General features: G+C 32.4%; 2 protein-coding genes and 1 non-coding gene across 4 annotated transcripts; 2 read left to right on the top strand and 1 right to left on the bottom strand.

The window, feature by feature from the left end:
* Nucleotides 1-2,567: 2,567 nt before the first annotated feature.
* On the top strand, nt 2,568-5,196 carry LOC100806410 (uncharacterized). Its single transcript, XM_003533384.5, has 2 exons — nt 2,568-3,533; nt 4,377-5,196. Exons 1-2 carry the CDS (start codon nt 2,877-2,879, stop codon nt 5,070-5,072), a joined length of 1,353 nt encoding a protein of 450 aa, XP_003533432.2. The 5' UTR covers nt 2,568-2,876; the 3' UTR covers nt 5,073-5,196.
* Nucleotides 5,197-6,510: 1,314 nt separating this feature from the next.
* On the top strand, nt 6,511-6,582 carry TRNAG-UCC (transfer RNA glycine (anticodon UCC)). Its single transcript has one exon. It is a non-coding gene; the product is annotated as a tRNA-Gly (tRNA).
* A 1,562-nt stretch (nt 6,583-8,144) lies between these two features.
* Nucleotides 8,145-9,909, bottom strand: LOC100784145 (transcription factor bHLH93-like). Of its 2 annotated transcripts, none has more exons than NM_001255020.2 (4): nt 9,237-9,909; nt 8,849-9,019; nt 8,580-8,747; nt 8,145-8,476 (listed from the first exon to the last, which is right to left on the bottom strand). In NM_001255020.2, exons 1-4 carry the CDS (start codon nt 9,810-9,812, stop codon nt 8,390-8,392), a joined length of 1,002 nt encoding a protein of 333 aa, NP_001241949.2. In that variant the 5' UTR covers nt 9,813-9,909; the 3' UTR covers nt 8,145-8,389. The 2 variants fall into 2 exon arrangements, with proteins under 2 accessions (NP_001241949.2, NP_001401630.1); NM_001414701.1 differs by having other exon boundaries at nt 8,867-9,019.
* Between the last annotated feature and the right edge of the window lie 6,934 nt (nt 9,910-16,843).

Below are 16,843 nucleotides of genomic sequence, written 5' to 3'. Positions count from 1 at the left end.
AAGGTTTCCTTGGTCTCTCACACTCATCCTTCTTTCTCCTCCCATCTCTCTTTCTCCAACCAAATAAGGAAAATAACATTATATATTGTTTCTCCTTCCCTCACTTCCCTTTTTACCACCCAAATAAAGTATTAGTCCTTAAAGTTGTAAGCAAATTTTATTTTAATATCTAATTGATTATAATAAAAAACTTTTACTTGTCAATATTGTAAAATATTTTTTTCTTTATTTTAGTTCATTTTTATTAATTTAATTTTCTTCATGCTATGATTTAAAGTAAGTTATACTTTACAAAGTCAAAAACTAAAACCGAAAATTCGAAAAATTAATAACTTAAATAAATGGTACTTGTAATTTCAACGATAACATAAACGTTTATTCATTAAAAACTCACATAGGGAAAGTAGCTAGGAATCAGATATGTTATTTTAATTAGTACAACACTCCATCGATTTGATCTTCAAAGGAGTTGATTGGTTTAAGGAAAAGGTGGGAGAGAACGCACTAACAGAATTAGGTTAGATAAGTGCACGTCGCAGTATATATATACACTATATTATATTTGTTTATGGATAGCCAAGAACATATAAAAGAACTTGCATGAATGGCATTCTTACATCAGCTTTACGTATTAATCATATATTTTTTTTCATTTTTGTCTTTTTGGTTGTGTTAATTGCACTTTTTATGCTTTATTATTAACCTATCTTTGAAGTATTCCATATTTAATTAATTTTTATTATAAACACTGTGTTTTTTGCTGACAAATGAAGCATTCTTGGCGGGATATATGATCAACTACGTACGTACATAATAAAGTCACGTACGCATTTTAAGTTCACAAAACCATGAGCTGCACATAGTTATATTAAAATGGGAGGATCGGAATAATGCTTAAGCGCCGTAGTGCTTGTGATAACAGGAGATGCTTAATATATATATATCCTACGAAATTTTCAGCAGAATCATATATATACATATGGTTTTGAGATAATCAAGTAACGTGGTTTAACTAAAGTGCATGGCACCAGGTTTTTCAAATATTCAAGCAGAGCTGAAAAGTTAAAATTTATAATTCGGAAAAGTAATTAACGCACTGTTGACATTTATTAAAGTGGGGAATCGGAGGAGATAATGTTGTTTAACACATTACAATAAGAAGATCGAAGAGAGGGAAGTGAATCTTTCACAACAACTTAATGGGTGATTAATTTAAAGATTAAAATTGAGAAGTGAATCTTTCACAACAACACATTACGTTCTACCTTGTCTAATAAAATTTGTAACTTGAAATTCTGTAAGATATATATGATCCCTGGAAGGGCTCTCACCAACACAGTATAATTTATATATGTTAATTTGTAACTTTGTGTTGTTTGTGATGCACTGAGTTAGGCACTCATTGTGCTAAATTATTTTTAGTTAAATAAAATCATTGCTTTAAAAAAAACTTTGTGTTCTACCTTTTCTTTTAGTTGAATGGAATTCCTCCTCCTATATCAGAATTGTTTTTCTAATTGATTGTTTGATCAAGAATGAGAATTTATAGACCAAAGGAAATAGGACATTCAAAACATATCCTCTCCAGTCATGTTGTTTCTGCAACCAAAATAATAAAAAGTAATGAAGGAGAGAGAATGAAGAAATAAATAAATAAGTTAGAGAAAGATATATAGGGCTAGAGAGATGTTGCCATGTTGGAGAGAATTCAAATCCAGAATATTAACAGAGGTGGTAGCATGCATGAAAATTACATAAAGTAAATGTTGAGCAATCAAAGCAAACATTTGATACAAACATTATAATAGGTGTTAGGTAATATATATCTATTTTTGTTTTATGTTTATCTTATTTTAAAATTCAACAAAATCAGTTATAAAAGTTTTTTAAAAAAGTATACTTCGATTCCAATAAGGTGAAAAAAGTTGTAGCTAGCGCATTAAAAGTTAGACTAAAAATATGTTTGATTTGTAGTTGTAAAATTATCTTTGAGAGAATTTTTTTTTACTAATAGATTAAATTTGCATTGAAACACGTCACACAACATTTCCAACTCCAAACTAATCATATACTAAACTGTTTAAAAATACAGCTCAATGTATATCTACTGTTAATAAATATTTTTTTTATAATGTTATCCAATTACAAGTTCTAAAATGCCTTATGTTGAAATTGATATTTTTCTCTTTCTTAATAAAATGATTTTGTTTTGCCTTTTAAAAAAATATAACCAATTACAAAGTCAAATTGTCATGATTATAAGAATAAATAATGATTTTTTTATATAAATTTGTTGTCTTTTCATATTAAATAAAAAATTTAATTGATATGTACTCTCAGTATTTAAAAAATGTCAATAATTTTTTTAAGGAATTATAGTCAATTAATTAAAAATTATTATTAATAAATTTTAAAATAAATATTAACTGACTATGATTTTTTTTAAATACTGAGAGTAGATATCAATTAAATTATTTATATATATTATGAAAGGATTTTGTGCATGTTCCAAATGTACAAAATCTTATGTATTAAATATAAAATAGAGGGGAGGTAAAAGATATTAAGAAAAATCTTTATAAAACACAATAAGAGAAAGTTGATGTCACCTGGGGGGAGATTTGGGTTTTCATTTTGATTTTGGGTCGTGACAATCGGTTTGTAGCCCATGAGAACCCAAAATGAGTAAACATTTACATTTTGGAATCTGGAATGAACTTTCCAAAATATAATGGAAGGTGTAAGATGCAACAATGGAGGTGCAGGGTACAATTCCGTTAGTTCCCATTTTGATGTTAGTTATGCGTTCACGAGCCATTCGTCCAAGTTTGAAATAAAAAAAGGCGCATCTTATTTTTGTTCTGTGACCCCATTAAATGTTTGTGAAAATGCCAGACAGAAACTCCTCCGTCCACACCCAATCCATCACCGCAGTGACCCCACGAAGGTCACCCAGGTTCCCCCCCCAACAAAACAACGACACTCCCACCCCGAAATCCGCGAAACGCAGCGTTTCCTCCAACAAATCGGACAAGTGCGCTGTTGGATCGAGAAGATCCCCGAGGCTGAACAATGTTGAACAACGACCTCCCCCTCTGAGACGATGTCCCAGGTTGAACAACGAGTCAAGCGACAAAAAATTGAAAGACACGAGAGTGAAGAAGGGCGGTGAAGCTGAAACGAAGGAAAATCGTGTCGTTTCGGACGAGGGTTTCGGTGGAGGAAGAAAGAAGAAGAGAAACAGGAAGAGGATTGAAGTTGAAACGCAAGAAAACGGTGTCGTTTCGGATAAGGGATTTGTTGGAGGAAGAAAGAAGGAGGAAAATGAGGAGAGGGTGAAAACGAAAGCAAATTGTTTCGTTTTGGATGAGGGTTTTGATGGAGGAAGAGAGAAGGGGGTAAATGGGGAGAAGAGAAAGCGTGGTGGCGAAGAAATCAGTAAAGGGTGGACGAAGGAACAAGAATTGGCTCTTCAAAGAGCGTATCTTGCTGCAAAGCCTAGCCCCCATTTCTGGAAGAACGTTTCGAAACTGGTACGCATCCTGCTCTCTGTGTCTGAGTAGAAACTGTTGACTTTAGCCGGGAACTAAGTTTGAGAATAATGTTGTTGTAATTTAACAGAAATTTGCAACTTTGGGATTGGATTGTGCTAATCTTCGAAGCTGACTGTTATAGTGTTATGTGCTTTTCATTTTTACAGTTTGATGTGTGGTTGAGTATTAATGAAACTTAACATGATTGTCTTTTTTCTGCCTTTGTTTTGCTATCTTCCCAAATGTTAGAAAACATATTTGATGCTTCAAGTGTTGCCTGAGAACTTGCATGTTATGTGACAGCTAAGGATTGCGTGCATAAATGATTAATAGTGTAACTCTGTAATGTCGTGCTAGCTGTTTGTGTTTGAATGAAGTGATGTAGAATGGAACGTTACCAGGTATTGTTTTTTGTATTGTATAAAATTAGGATGGAATGGTACTAGGTGGTTTCCAGCTAAAATATACAGAACAATGGCATTGTAACTTTATTCCATTCCATCTCATTTCATTTAATTCCAGTCATATATCTAAACATGGAGGAATTGTTATTGAAAATTATAGTTTCTGTATGTATATATTTCTTAAAAGAACAAATGCAGCTTTATAATCTGTTGGCAGTCAATTGTTTGTCAGATACATGCAGATGGGGCTAGCTTATAGATGCAGATGCAGCTTATAGTCAATTTTAGTTTTCTGTATGTATATATTTCTTAAAAGAACAAATGCAGCTTTATAATCTGTTGGCAGTCAATTGCTTGTCAGATACTTGCAGATGGGGCTAGCTTATAGATGTTTTATTCTTGTATTTGTGGAATCATTGCCATTGAAAATCTGTTGCAGGTGCCAGGAAAGTCTCAACAAGATTGCTTTGATAGAATTCACTGTGACTATATGACACCACCTGAAACTCAGCCTCGATTGAGGGCAAAGACATTTAAGTCATCACCCATTCACCAATTTTCTATATCTGCAAGTAAACTTCTCAAACCTATGGATAAAACAGCTAGAAGATCTAATGTTCTAAAACCAAAGAACATTATTACCCAGAAGTCTGTTGACAAGCTGTTACAGCGCCATCTTAAAGTAGATCTAGATCGTGAAGGGGACATATTTTCTGTTCTTGAACCAAACACTGATTTTTCTACTAATGCTTTACAGCCTAGTGAAGCACTTTCTACTCCGAAGCAGCAAAAGGAAAACAAAGGGTTCCCGCAAAATTGCACTGAAACATCATCTTCAAGCCATAAGAAGCCACCTTCAAGATTGAGTGGCTCGTGTGTTACAGAACTTGTTAGTCCCCCAGTACTAAAGAAAGTAAAGAACAGGGTAATGCATGAGAAATATATCAATCAATTGCGCTGTAGGGAATCTAGGAGAAGAGCAGATGCTACAAAAATAATTGAAGGAACCAGCATACAGAAAAGGGATGTAGTTAATGCTGCAAAAGTTGCCTTGCAAGTCAATTTCGTGGACAATACTTCTAGTTCTGGTGAAGATAACGATGATGGCATTGAATTTGAAGATGAAAGTCAATAGGTGTTTTTGATGCTGTTTTAGTGAAACTTGTTGACTAATTGCATGTATTGTATAGTAGTATGACTTGTAGATTTAGAAACCGTAGTCCCTAGCTAGTAAACAACTATTTTTTATTTTTGAAAAATCTGGTTTTGTTGTATTTCTCTGTAGTTACTAATTAAAAGTTTTCAGTAAAATTAATTGTTAAACTAATTAATAAATATAAAATAATATTTTATATGACTTTTTATATGAATGTTATTTTACAGATAAAAAATATTTGTAAGTAATTCTAATTTTATGTTTTTAATTGATTTTTAACCCTTACTATTTTTTGTTTGAAAGTAAAATATTTTATCAAAAAATAAAATATAAAAATATTATAACAATTGAAATAAACAGTATAGTATTAAAGGATAAGGTATATGAAAAATTTAATTAACGTAGTAAGGATAATTTTTTTTTTTTTTGATAATTTACAAGTTCAAACATACTCTAGTAATGTATATATGATTCTGAAAAAAAAAAGTAATGTATATATGAAATAATTTTTTTTTTTACAAGATGAAAGAATGTTATAATTAAGTTAATGTGGATGACAACTCCTTTCGGAATCATAAAAGGTCCAACTTTGGAGGTTCAGTCAAGCTCCATTAAGAATGACCTTTCAACTTCTTTGGTTTTTATAGTATGACATTTGAACTCAATTTTTCTAATGACTTGAAGTTACTTGGAATGCAGGATATGTAGAGATGTTTTTTTGAATCAGATTTCAAAACATCTTTATCTTTGATGATAAATGAAGTTCATCTTCTACGTCCTTATGCTCCCTTAGTCAATCTCATTAGGGGGAAGTTTCATGTCCTCCCATTGAATTTTCACCATACCTTCCATAACGAGGGAATTTTAATATTTTATATGTAAATTAGTTGGCATGATACGGAGCATCTTCAGATTATACCTTTGTTATATAGCAACTATATCCTTCTCAGATAGACTCTATCCTATTAACTGATGTAATAAGTGTAATTAGATTCGATTAATGACTTGTCTTTTATTTCTGATTGATAAAAAAATATTGTAAACTAACTGAAATAACGTGTTAAATCATGAAATAAAATAAAATAACAGAGAGTAAAAATAAAGCTAATGAGAGATTGGTGAAAGGAGATCAAAGTCTAATATACCTGTATAGGCTTCTAAACAAACAGTAAAACAATTTTTGCTACGTTTTATACTTTACTTCATTAAGAATAGAGATATCAAGTTGTTGTTTCACTTTCACTTCTATTGATATAATTTTTTCGTGCTTTGTGCACGTGTAGTTTAGTTTATTTTTAAAAAAATCGTTTACTTTTATCAGTTTCATAAGAAAGTTTTAAAAATAATTGATTATGTTTCTAATTAAAAAATATCTTATTAAATTGTAATCATTTTTATTCGGCCTTCGCCTCATCCAGCGTCAGTAGTCCAACGGTTAGGATAATTGCCTTCCAAGCAATAGACCCGGGTTCGACTCCCGGCTGACGCAATTTTTGTATTTATTGCTTTCATTTTGGAACCGAGTCTTGACATATGCATATGATTGGTGAGTCCTTTCTTCAAGGATCAATTTCTAAAACATGTATTCATTAATTATAAATCAGCTATCCGAAAAAAACTTAAGTTAATGAATAAAGAACATGTAAGATTTCGTACTTCACAATCACTTGTGACATAAATATATTATGTCTTTGTTATGAATTAATTTTTTTACTAGTTGGAATCTGTGTGACCGTATCCGTATCCATTGCATGTCTTTTGCCTTGTCCATATTGGTAACTCCATATTTTTAACATCCCATTTTATATATTAGCTTGTTTTGAACTGCAACAAGCATTGAAGTCTGTACAAAAACGGTTTAGTGTTCAATTTTATTTTGGAAACTATCCTTGCTTGTCTTTTGGTAACAAGTTGCCAAGTAGGCTATGTGAATAATGAATATGTTTGGTCCTCTTAATTTTAAGCCCCTTTTTACCCTTTTTATGTTGTCTGATCGTTGAAGGTGAAGAAAGTAGATGGTTATTCCATCAGGAACATTAGTGTAATGTTCAAGAAAATAATTGATTTGATGGGACTTTTTTTCAAGGTTGCAACATTCAAAATTCTAACATGGGATACCTTATATATTGAGTGAAACCAAATAAGAAAAAAGGATTGTAATGTAACCAAAAGAAGAGAAGCAAATGAAAAATGAAAGGCAAGCCTAAATGTCTCTTCATCTGTAGTCAAGCCTTTCATAGCTAAGATTAGATGGTTCTATAGTTTGTATTGACATTAGATTGATAGTCACAGTGCTTTGGTTTATAGTCAACATAGCATTAGTGTCATTACAAAAAATCAAGTTAGCCAAATTTCTTTTCATGCCACTGTTATCTGTTTTCACCAGCTTTTTTTAACTCAATTACTTTGTGCCCTTTCATCTGGCAACCAATGGAACTAAACAACTGAACTAAACCTTATGTGATTTGTTATTTGGTAGTTTTTTGTGGGGGCAACATGATGAGCAGTTTTTACATGTTACAAGTCCTAGCTCATCATTGTAATTGTGCTTGTGAGATCAGTAATTTCTGTAGTAATCGTGGGTTAGCAGTAAGTTTAGCACTTCAAAAAGCACCACCAAGCTGAAACTTTCCCTATCTGGAAATGAAGAGAATCGTATTCATTTCAATAGTAATAATGTTCTAATAATAAGGAGCTAATGTATACAACTTAACATTCTATTTGGTCCTTGGAATGGAGGGGGCTACCACGTCCTAAAATTATTGAGAAATCATAAAGCAACTTTCCCATTATAAATCATTTTACAAGTGGCTGTTATGCAATTCACTTAGCTACCTTACTTCTCATAAAGTGTTAGATATCTGACAGAGGAGAACCCTTTTAAAATTGTGTCATCCACTTGTGTGGCCACGCCATCAGGATACAGGTGACACATAATTATTTGTTTAATAATGTCCCAGAAAAGAATTTTTTTGAAGCAACCGCATATTCAGGCATATATTAAAATCAGGTTGATTCCGGTTATGGGTTTGGCAACAACCCTTCTTCGTTACTAAAAAATTGGATATTTATCACAATGGGAAAGTGAGGCTTGAACTAAACATACCCCATAATATGTTAAAATACAGGGTAAAGTTGTAACTTACATAATAATCAAAGCATCAATCAAAGCCATCATCTTATTGGGAAATCTCATTAAACTTTGTAACACTCCTAATTCCTTGAATTACACAAGAGGAAAACTTTGCTTGTTTTTCAACATCAGCAAATTGTTATTTCTGCTTTCCATCTTTCTCCTAGAGACATCTACCACCATAACCTGCATTTCTGAATAGTGCTTGCTTTATCTCTTCCTGGCTCATACAATTTCTCTGCTCTGCTACCTAAAGACCGTGAAAACAATAAGTTACAAGAAGTAAGTAACATGTTTGATTTCAAGAATGTAAACAAATATTGGGGCCACTAAAATATGTTACAATTGCAAACCTCTGTGCAAGATGCTTGCATTGAAAAATCATTGAAGCTGCTTATAACACACTGGTGAATCTCAAGGCCTAATGCTTCTAAGGTGTTCACTGTGGACAGTAGTAATCCTGGCTTTGTGGCACAGCAGATGCTAATCCTTGTGTCCTGGTCTCTTCTCTCAACATCAAACTGCAAAAACATTACAACACATACAAATATTTGTTCAGGAATTTGGCCTATGATTATGGATCAGTTTAGGGGTTTGAGTGAGTGACTAGAACTAAGCATACCTTGGGGGAATTTCTTACCATTACTTCATTTGGCTTTAGCTCCTTAGAAATGCCCAAGAGGTTTATCCGATTTGTTCCCTCCTCCATTTCTTCTTCTTGCAACTTGCCTATCCTTTCTAGAAGCTCTTTCATGTAATCAATGGTGTCTCCAAGAATGGAGGTCCTGTCCATCTGTCAAAGTTTGTTGTCTCATGTTAGTGTAAACAAGGTTATAGAACAAATCAAACAACAAATGCAAGTGTTGGTAAGAAAAAAATAATCAATCATGAAAAGACCACCTAGTTTAGAAAGCCAATTTCATTTCCATTGATTGAGACATTCATAAAAAGGAAATGACAAGGTAAGAATGAGGTAATAAAAAGAAAACATAATATATCTTTTGAATCACCTTGCTAATCTTAGGGACTATTGACCTTAGCATGGAAAGCCTGTCATTCAAACGCTTTCTTCTCCTTCTTTCTGCCATGAGATTCTTTGATGGCTGCCCTTCTAGTTTCTTTGATTTGGGCCTTTTCTCCCCACCCAAGCCCATGTTAAAGACTGGAATCTCTGTCAGTTCCTCAATTTTGCAGCCAATTTTTGCTTGTTCCAAGCTCTGGCTTTCACTTCCTAGAAAGCCAAACTCTTCATCCTCCAATGATGGGTTATCCTCTTGTGGCAAAAGGGGTGCTGACTCATCATTCCTGGTGTATGAAGAATCAAGCTCAGGCAATGTGAAGCCATCAACAAAAGGGTATGCTGCTTCACTTCCATAAGGGCATTCAAATCTGTGGTCTAGTGGAGTTGAAAATGCAGCAAATGAGGGATTCAAAGTGGATAAACCTTGGTTCTCATCAAAAGAGTCAAAGCTCCAACCACTAGGGAGTAGTAACTCATTCAACCCAGTGGACAAAGCACTACTCCAACTAGTGTCTTTTCTTGGAGCAAGTAGCTCATCCAGAAAACCAAGTTGAGAAAGCTCCATCCTTGTGCTGTTTTTCTCTCTCTTTTTTCTTTCTCTATTACTCTCTATGAAGGAAGTGAATTGTGAAAAAAGCAAACAGGAAAGGCTTTGATAAGATGAAGTTGAAGCAAGTGGGAGGAGTTTGTTTAAATAATAGTAGTGTTAGTGTAATACTACTAATATAGCACCTATGATTACAGAATGTACTACAGTGAAAAGTCTAGTGAAATAGCACCTAGAGGTAGCCTCAGATTAAAATGGAATCTCTTTCTCTCTCTCACTCTCAAGGTGAATTAATGTCCTTTTCACCGAAATAATCACCCCAGACAGAATTTGTATTTAATTTACCATTCCTTGAAAACTTTGACCCACAATTCTGTCTTTAACGAAAATGGGTGGAATTAGCATCATAGATTGTCAGTACTTCTTCCATTTTTAATGCAACCCCTCCTCTCTCTCTCACGTTCAAAGAAAAATAATGCATCTCTCCTTCCATCATGGTTTTAGAGTTTAGACTCCACCCTATACACAATAGTCAATAGTTTTCGTTATTCTATACAACATAAAAAATAAAACAGAAAAGTAAAAAAAAATGTTTATTTATGCTCTACTTAGGAAATAGGATTGTGACAATTTGGAACATTGTTCATTTTTTCATTAACCACCATTTCTTGCCGTTTTTTTTTTAATTTCTCCAATGTTAATCGGTTTCCTTCCATGCCAGCCTGTTTTATCTTCAATTATGGACAAGTGTCTATAATTAACAAAGGGCTATATTAAAAGTGGGCCAAGTATTAGCATGCAAATACATTTTAAGGAATGAAATGAAATTTGTTGATTTGAGCTCCCCTTTTTTTGTTTTGTTTTCATTTCTCTCATATACTTTATGTATCTTTAACTTGGAAAAGACTAATGAAAAACAGTCTGTCTTTTCTTTTGCTACATTTAGTGGTTTCTTTAATCAGTTAAAATTTATATCAGTAACTAGATTAAGTATATGTATCCCCTCCGGGTATAAAATAAAAAAATACATGGTTCCAATCATTAACTCATTGTTCTATCATTGCACTCTAAAGCTTATTTTCAGGTTCAGCTGATAAAATTTCAAGGGTGGTACGGAAATCTGGCCTTTTGGACGGTGTAGGTCCATTCCACTATATATAAGTTTCGGTAAATATTTATTTTAATCCGTGAAAATGTAAGATGATAATAAATTAATCCTTATATGATGAAAAATTTAAATTTAATTTTTTTGATTGCGTAAAAAATATGATAAATTGGTTATGCAGTTAAATTTGTGAGAGAATTTTATCATTAAGTTGTAATATTTAACGATATATTTTTTTGTTGATTATAGTATTAATATAAACACACATAAGATGAGTATTTTTCTTTTAAACATGATTTATTTCATACTCAAGCATTAATCAAGATTTGAATCCTAAACTATTTGGTCAAGGAACAAAAGTTATTATCACTTGTATCAACCTTTACTGGTTTAATGATCAATTTGATAATAAATTATATTTTTTTGATCAATTTGATATTAAGTTATAAAACTTATTAATCAATTTGTCATTATTGTTTGTAAGATTAATTTATCATATTTTTTTTGTATATTTGAAAATTAAATTTAAATTTTTTCATCTTTCAATAATTAATTGATCAATATGTCACACTTTCAACATCAAAATATGTATTTACCCATATAAGTTTACAAGGCTCATAATTTTCCACTTAAAAATTAATCTTGAATTGCCAACAACAATTTTCGCCCACTCCCGAGGCAGAGAGGAAGCGTGTGATCAGGTTGGTAGAACTACAAGTACTGCTACCTCTACTAGGCGACAATTTATACATACAATAAGCATGCATGGGTCTGGATTTTGTGAAATCACCATTCTGTTAAGTGTGAGAACATGGTAATGAGCAAAACCATGTTCACAAAATGATGAGCTTTTTATTTATAGCAATAAATTATTCATCTGTCCTTCCTTTGTAATAGTAATAATCAGTATTAAACCCAATAATCTGCCAAACATTAAACAGTGAGTGATCGCGTGACCAAATTGCTTTCTCAATCAGATGCTAATTAAATTAACTTACTACTTTGCACGTTCATATCCACATTAGGTGACCCGATTGCATCCACAATTAAATGACACCTATTTTCCAATTAGCCAATAAGCAAATTACAATTTCATATTTCACTAAGTACATCTTAATTAATTTGTTTTGGGTCCAGACTATTATGAACAATATGTAGGTTGTCATATAAAGGTAAAATTGCTCATCTGTCAATATCAGCTAGGATGCACCAGAATTGTGACTAGGCCCCCCCACTGATTGTTTATTGCGTAAATGTAATTGCATTTTGTTTTGTATTTGTTGGCAGTTAGAAAACAATAGTGGAAGAATAAGGAGTATAGCTGATGAACATTAGTTGATGAGCATTTAATATAATGTGCACAGTGACCACGCAGCCCAGAGTTTTGCATGCTTGACTGAAAGGCATTCATCAGTTCTGAATGTCTGGTATCACATTATGGACTCGTCCTTCTTAACACTCTGAATTGGTTTATGAGCACATAATTGGAAAGGTTCTTTTCCATTGAAAGATGTGAAGTCTATGCTTATGCTTATCTCATTTGTACGCTTATAATTGAGGTTTATTCTTTTTGTTATAACGATTGCATTATTGTATTGTTGAAGTTGAAATTCAAAAAAATAAATTAAAATAAAAACTAACATGCTCTATAAATTATCCAGACTCTTGAGATTTTCACTTCAGATTTTTTCTTCTAAAGTTTAGATGGTTTATAGTTTATATTCATTGATTACGTACGCCAAGTGAAACTTTTTAAACAATTATGTGTAATCCCTAAGGACAAGGCCAAGAGTAGTGTTTTGGGCTTAATTTGGGAAAGATGTACCTCTCATTCAATTTCTGTGTGCGTTGCCTATGCTTATGGGGCACTTGGCTATGATCGTTTACTTTGTTTCTTTCTGGGTTTCCGCCATATTTTTCCTCATTGTAAGAAAAAAAAAATATTGTGTCTGCAAGCGTTTTTTAATTTCTTTGTCATGAATTCTCCCGTGAAATTGAAATTTCAATGGCCCTTTTTTGTTGTTGAAATTTTTAGTATATATTTTACTAATTAACTATCATAATTTAATTGGGTGCATACAAAGTTGTTAGGTGTTTGCCAATTACGAGTGAGTAGTTTGAGATACCTTTGAAACAAGTCTAGATTCAAATGTTGTGTATGAAAAAAACAATATTAAAAGAGTTAATTTTACTATGTTACTAACTTACTATGTTCTCAATTTAAACACGACATTTTTGGTGATGAACTCAATTTAAACTAGATTTTTTCAAAAGATATTTATAGTTCTGGATTAAAAATATTTAATTCAGTTATAGAAACGAGAATCTTATGAGATAAAAATTTAAATATTAATTCAATAAGCAATCAAAATTTAAATAATTTGTTCAAGTTTTACAGTGTTTGTAGAAAGATCTCGAGATTTGTTTTCAGCAGGAGGAAGAGTTTGTTTGTTTAACATTTTAGTGACGGTGGCACCCGATACGACTAGTACGGTATGAGACCACGTTTGCATGCTTCGCAAACACGAACTCTGAACGGATTTATATTTAATAAATACTTTTAAATATATAAATTACATAATAATTAAAATATATAACAAATAAATATGTTTGAATATAGAAATTATAGTTTAAATTTATGATAAGTGTACCCCAGCCCCTTGGTCCCCTCGTGGTCATACGTCAACAATTGATGCTTTGGTCTTAGTCTTTTCATGTTATGCACTCAAGATGGGCTATCCACCCCCTTGATCTCCCCTTGGTCGTATGTCAGACAACTGACATTATGATCTTAGTTTTTTCGTATTTACACATTGGAGGACTATGTATCTACACGGGGTAAATGGGTTCGGACTTGCATGGTATACGAGCCTCATTTTTTTGAGCTTGTTTAAAAATTGGGTTTTTTTAGCCCACCTCACATATCCCGTGGGTTAAAGTGGTTTTATCCCGTGGGTTAAAGTGGTTTTACCTGCGGGTATTTTAATCTCTATTAGAAAAATAAAATAGGGTGTATGGTTTAGCAAAAAATGGGTGTATTAACAAAATTAAACCTCTAACCTAAAGTTCAGCTCTAATCCACACTGACACTAAACTAAACCTAAATCTCTTTAGCACACTCACCTCACCACTTAGACAACCACCTACACCATGCACTCACCTCTCCTCGCGTAGCCACCAGCCACCAACCAGTCACCACGACTCCTCCACTGGCGTAGGCAGTCTTGCGAACTCCTCTTCTCCTCGCACTGCACCACGTGCCGCCACAACTCCTCCACACGACTCGAATGATAGGAGTTTCCCTTGCACTCTTTTTTTTGTGTGAATGCGGGCTACCCATAAAACCCACAGGTTATGCAGGGCGAGGGCGGGTTCAATAAAAACGAACCCATTTGAAAAGTGGGCTTCACGAGGTAGGCTTTATGGATAACAGGTTTGGCGGGGTGACTTTACCTACATGCCCACCTCTATGAGTATCTCCTTGTGGAGTCGTGGTCGTACATTGGACGACCAACACTCTAGAGTCACGTTTCAAAGACCCTTGGTTAGGGCGAGCAAATTGTACAAAATATAGAAAAAATAAAATTAAAAAATATAAGTTGTATTTTTTGTAAAAAAACAAATACTTGTGAATTTAAAAAATTAAGGGGTGCAATGTAGGTCCACCAATGGCTCTGGTCTTATTCTCTTCGTACTTACGCACTTTAGATTGTGAGACTATATAGCCCCTTAGACCTCTCAATTAGACACCGCTTGTTGTCACACTTTGTATGAGTATCTTAATATTTCTTGGATATACATCGATCGAGCTTAAGATAGACACCAAGAGAGATGTTACGTAGCGAGGGGGTAACAGACCACGATATGTGCCTAAAGAATCTCGAGATAGTCATTACACTAGTTACGAGTAACCAACTGTCCTTGAAAAATCGCTACCCAATCAATACGATTAAAGGTATATAAACCTAAGGCTAAACCCTAGAAAAGGTATATTACACTTTACACTTATTATGCACTAATAGTCACTACTACAAAGGTGTCTTTTCACATTGTCATATCTACATCGGTTATAAAAAAACCGATATAGTAAATGATGCGGTGTCTAATCAAGAGTCTTTTTACATTATTATTTAATTAATTATAAATTATTATTTATATGACTTTAAAAATAATTATTATAAAGTTCGATAAACTTATATAAATAGTGAATTATGAAATTATTTTATAACGTGAGTGTATAATTTTTCTCTAAAAAATAAAGTACAAAAGTAAGATTAAAGAAAAACTAGATATATAATATAAATATAATAACCTTTTTCATTCTCACTTTCTTGATGGAGGGAGGGAATAATAAATATTGTTGTCACCCTATCCTATTTTCATGCCTAATTAATGTCATGGAATATCGGTGCTTTGTTACTCCCATGCATGAGGGAATCTGCTTCTTTGAACTCCAAGTCAATAAATTAAATAGTTGAAACTAAAATTTGTTTATCCCGGCATATATTCCCTTTCCCTCAACCCTTCCAATACCTCGCTCTCACAAACCTTGTAGGCTGTTAAGTAGTGAATAGATAATGAAAATAGTCCGTAGCTATATCCTCTCCATCAAATTCGAATTATGCCACATGCAATTGGCATCTTGATTATTTTTTTCTTCTTTATTCTTCTTTGGCCTTGCCAATGCCCTAACCTGAAAGAACGTTGTATTCGTGAATCGTGTCACCCTCTTTTTTCGACCTAATTAATTCTTACTATTGGAGCCACATTATTTTTCATTATTCAATAATTCTTTCAGCTCTAACCGTGCATGTTTTGGTGTATTAATTTGCTCCCAAATTGTCATCACACGAGACAGGTTATGAATCTGCTGTCGCTTTTACTTCATATTTCTTCGTAACATTACCAAAATTCGTATCTGCTGTCGCTTTTGCTTAATTTCCTTCTTGACATTATAGAAAATCGGTCTATTTATACTCTTGCACCATAGATCTGTTCAATATTCCATATTTGATCAATTTGCTTTGCAGCTGCAGCATATCATTAACGTTTAGATTTATTTATTATCGGAATGCATTAAATGTTTTATTATATACAAAAATAAAGAAATAATAACGTTACTTTAAGTATGATCATGATTGGTAGGTTTATTTGGCAAAATTAGTTTACAGATTAACAGAAACCTTATAAATTAGCTAAAAGATATGATAAGTTAAAAATTAAGAACTGAAAAGGTAAAAACTTTAAATTATATGACTAAATTGAGAGAATTTGATGAGATAATCTAATAGTTAACTAAAAAATATAAAATGATATAAAAAATTAATATAAATATTTGATTATCAATATATATATATATATATATATATATATATATATATATATATATATAATTTTTTTAATAACTTATCATCTTTTAAAATCCTAACTTCTTACTTACTCAAGGGATCATTAGCAACTGATATAAAACTCGCGGATACACTTAATCTTTTACGACAAATTTTAAATATACTAATTAAAAGTATCTCGTGTAAGAAAAGCTACAACTTTATGCTGTCTATTTTTCTTAATATGTCTGTTTTTCAGCAAGTGATTAAAGAAAAATAGAAGCTAAATCATGTAAAAAAGGAAGGAAAAAAAATACAAGAAAGAATAAAATCAGAGCCTTTAAACAAATTTAAGCGTGTGTGATCTCAATAAATTGAGAAGTTAAGCAGAACGAGATCTCAGAGTCTTATTCATATTATGTTAAATTTCATCTTGATTTTAAATAAAATAGCTAATGTGAGTTAATGTGAGACTTAAGTATGTTTGAACCGTCTAAAAGAAAATGATGCTGATAGAAATAGGAATGGACGTGAACTAAGTGTTGTGAAAAGGGCAGTGTCTGCAGCTATATGCATTAATTGCATACGTATTTGAGTTTTTTTATTTTATAAATCAC

This window comes from Glycine max, chromosome 9 (genome assembly GCF_000004515.6).
Source record: "Glycine max cultivar Williams 82 chromosome 9, Glycine_max_v4.0, whole genome shotgun sequence".
In the NCBI taxonomy this organism is placed as follows: Eukaryota; Viridiplantae; Streptophyta; class Magnoliopsida; order Fabales; family Fabaceae; genus Glycine; species Glycine max.
The sequence above is the reverse complement of the archived record's forward strand: the minus strand, read 5'-3'. Positions and strand labels throughout refer to the sequence as shown.

Coding starts and splice junctions, on each gene's coding strand:
- LOC100806410 (XM_003533384.5), top strand. CDS start 2,877: ATGTTTGTGAAAATGCCAGACAGAAACTCCTCCGTCCACACCCAATCC. Junction 3,534..4,376: donor GGAAGAACGTTTCGAAACTG/GTACGCATCCTG, acceptor AATCTGTTGCAG/GTGCCAGGAAAGTCTCAACA.
- LOC100784145 (NM_001255020.2), bottom strand. CDS start 9,812: ATGGAGCTTTCTCAACTTGGTTTTCTGGATGAGCTACTTGCTCCAAGA. Junction 9,020..9,236: donor TAGTCCCTAAGATTAGCAAG/GTGATTCAAAAG, acceptor AAACTTTGACAG/ATGGACAGGACCTCCATTCT. Junction 8,748..8,848: donor TGGTAAGAAATTCCCCCAAG/GTATGCTTAGTT, acceptor ATGTTTTTGCAG/TTTGATGTTGAGAGAAGAGA.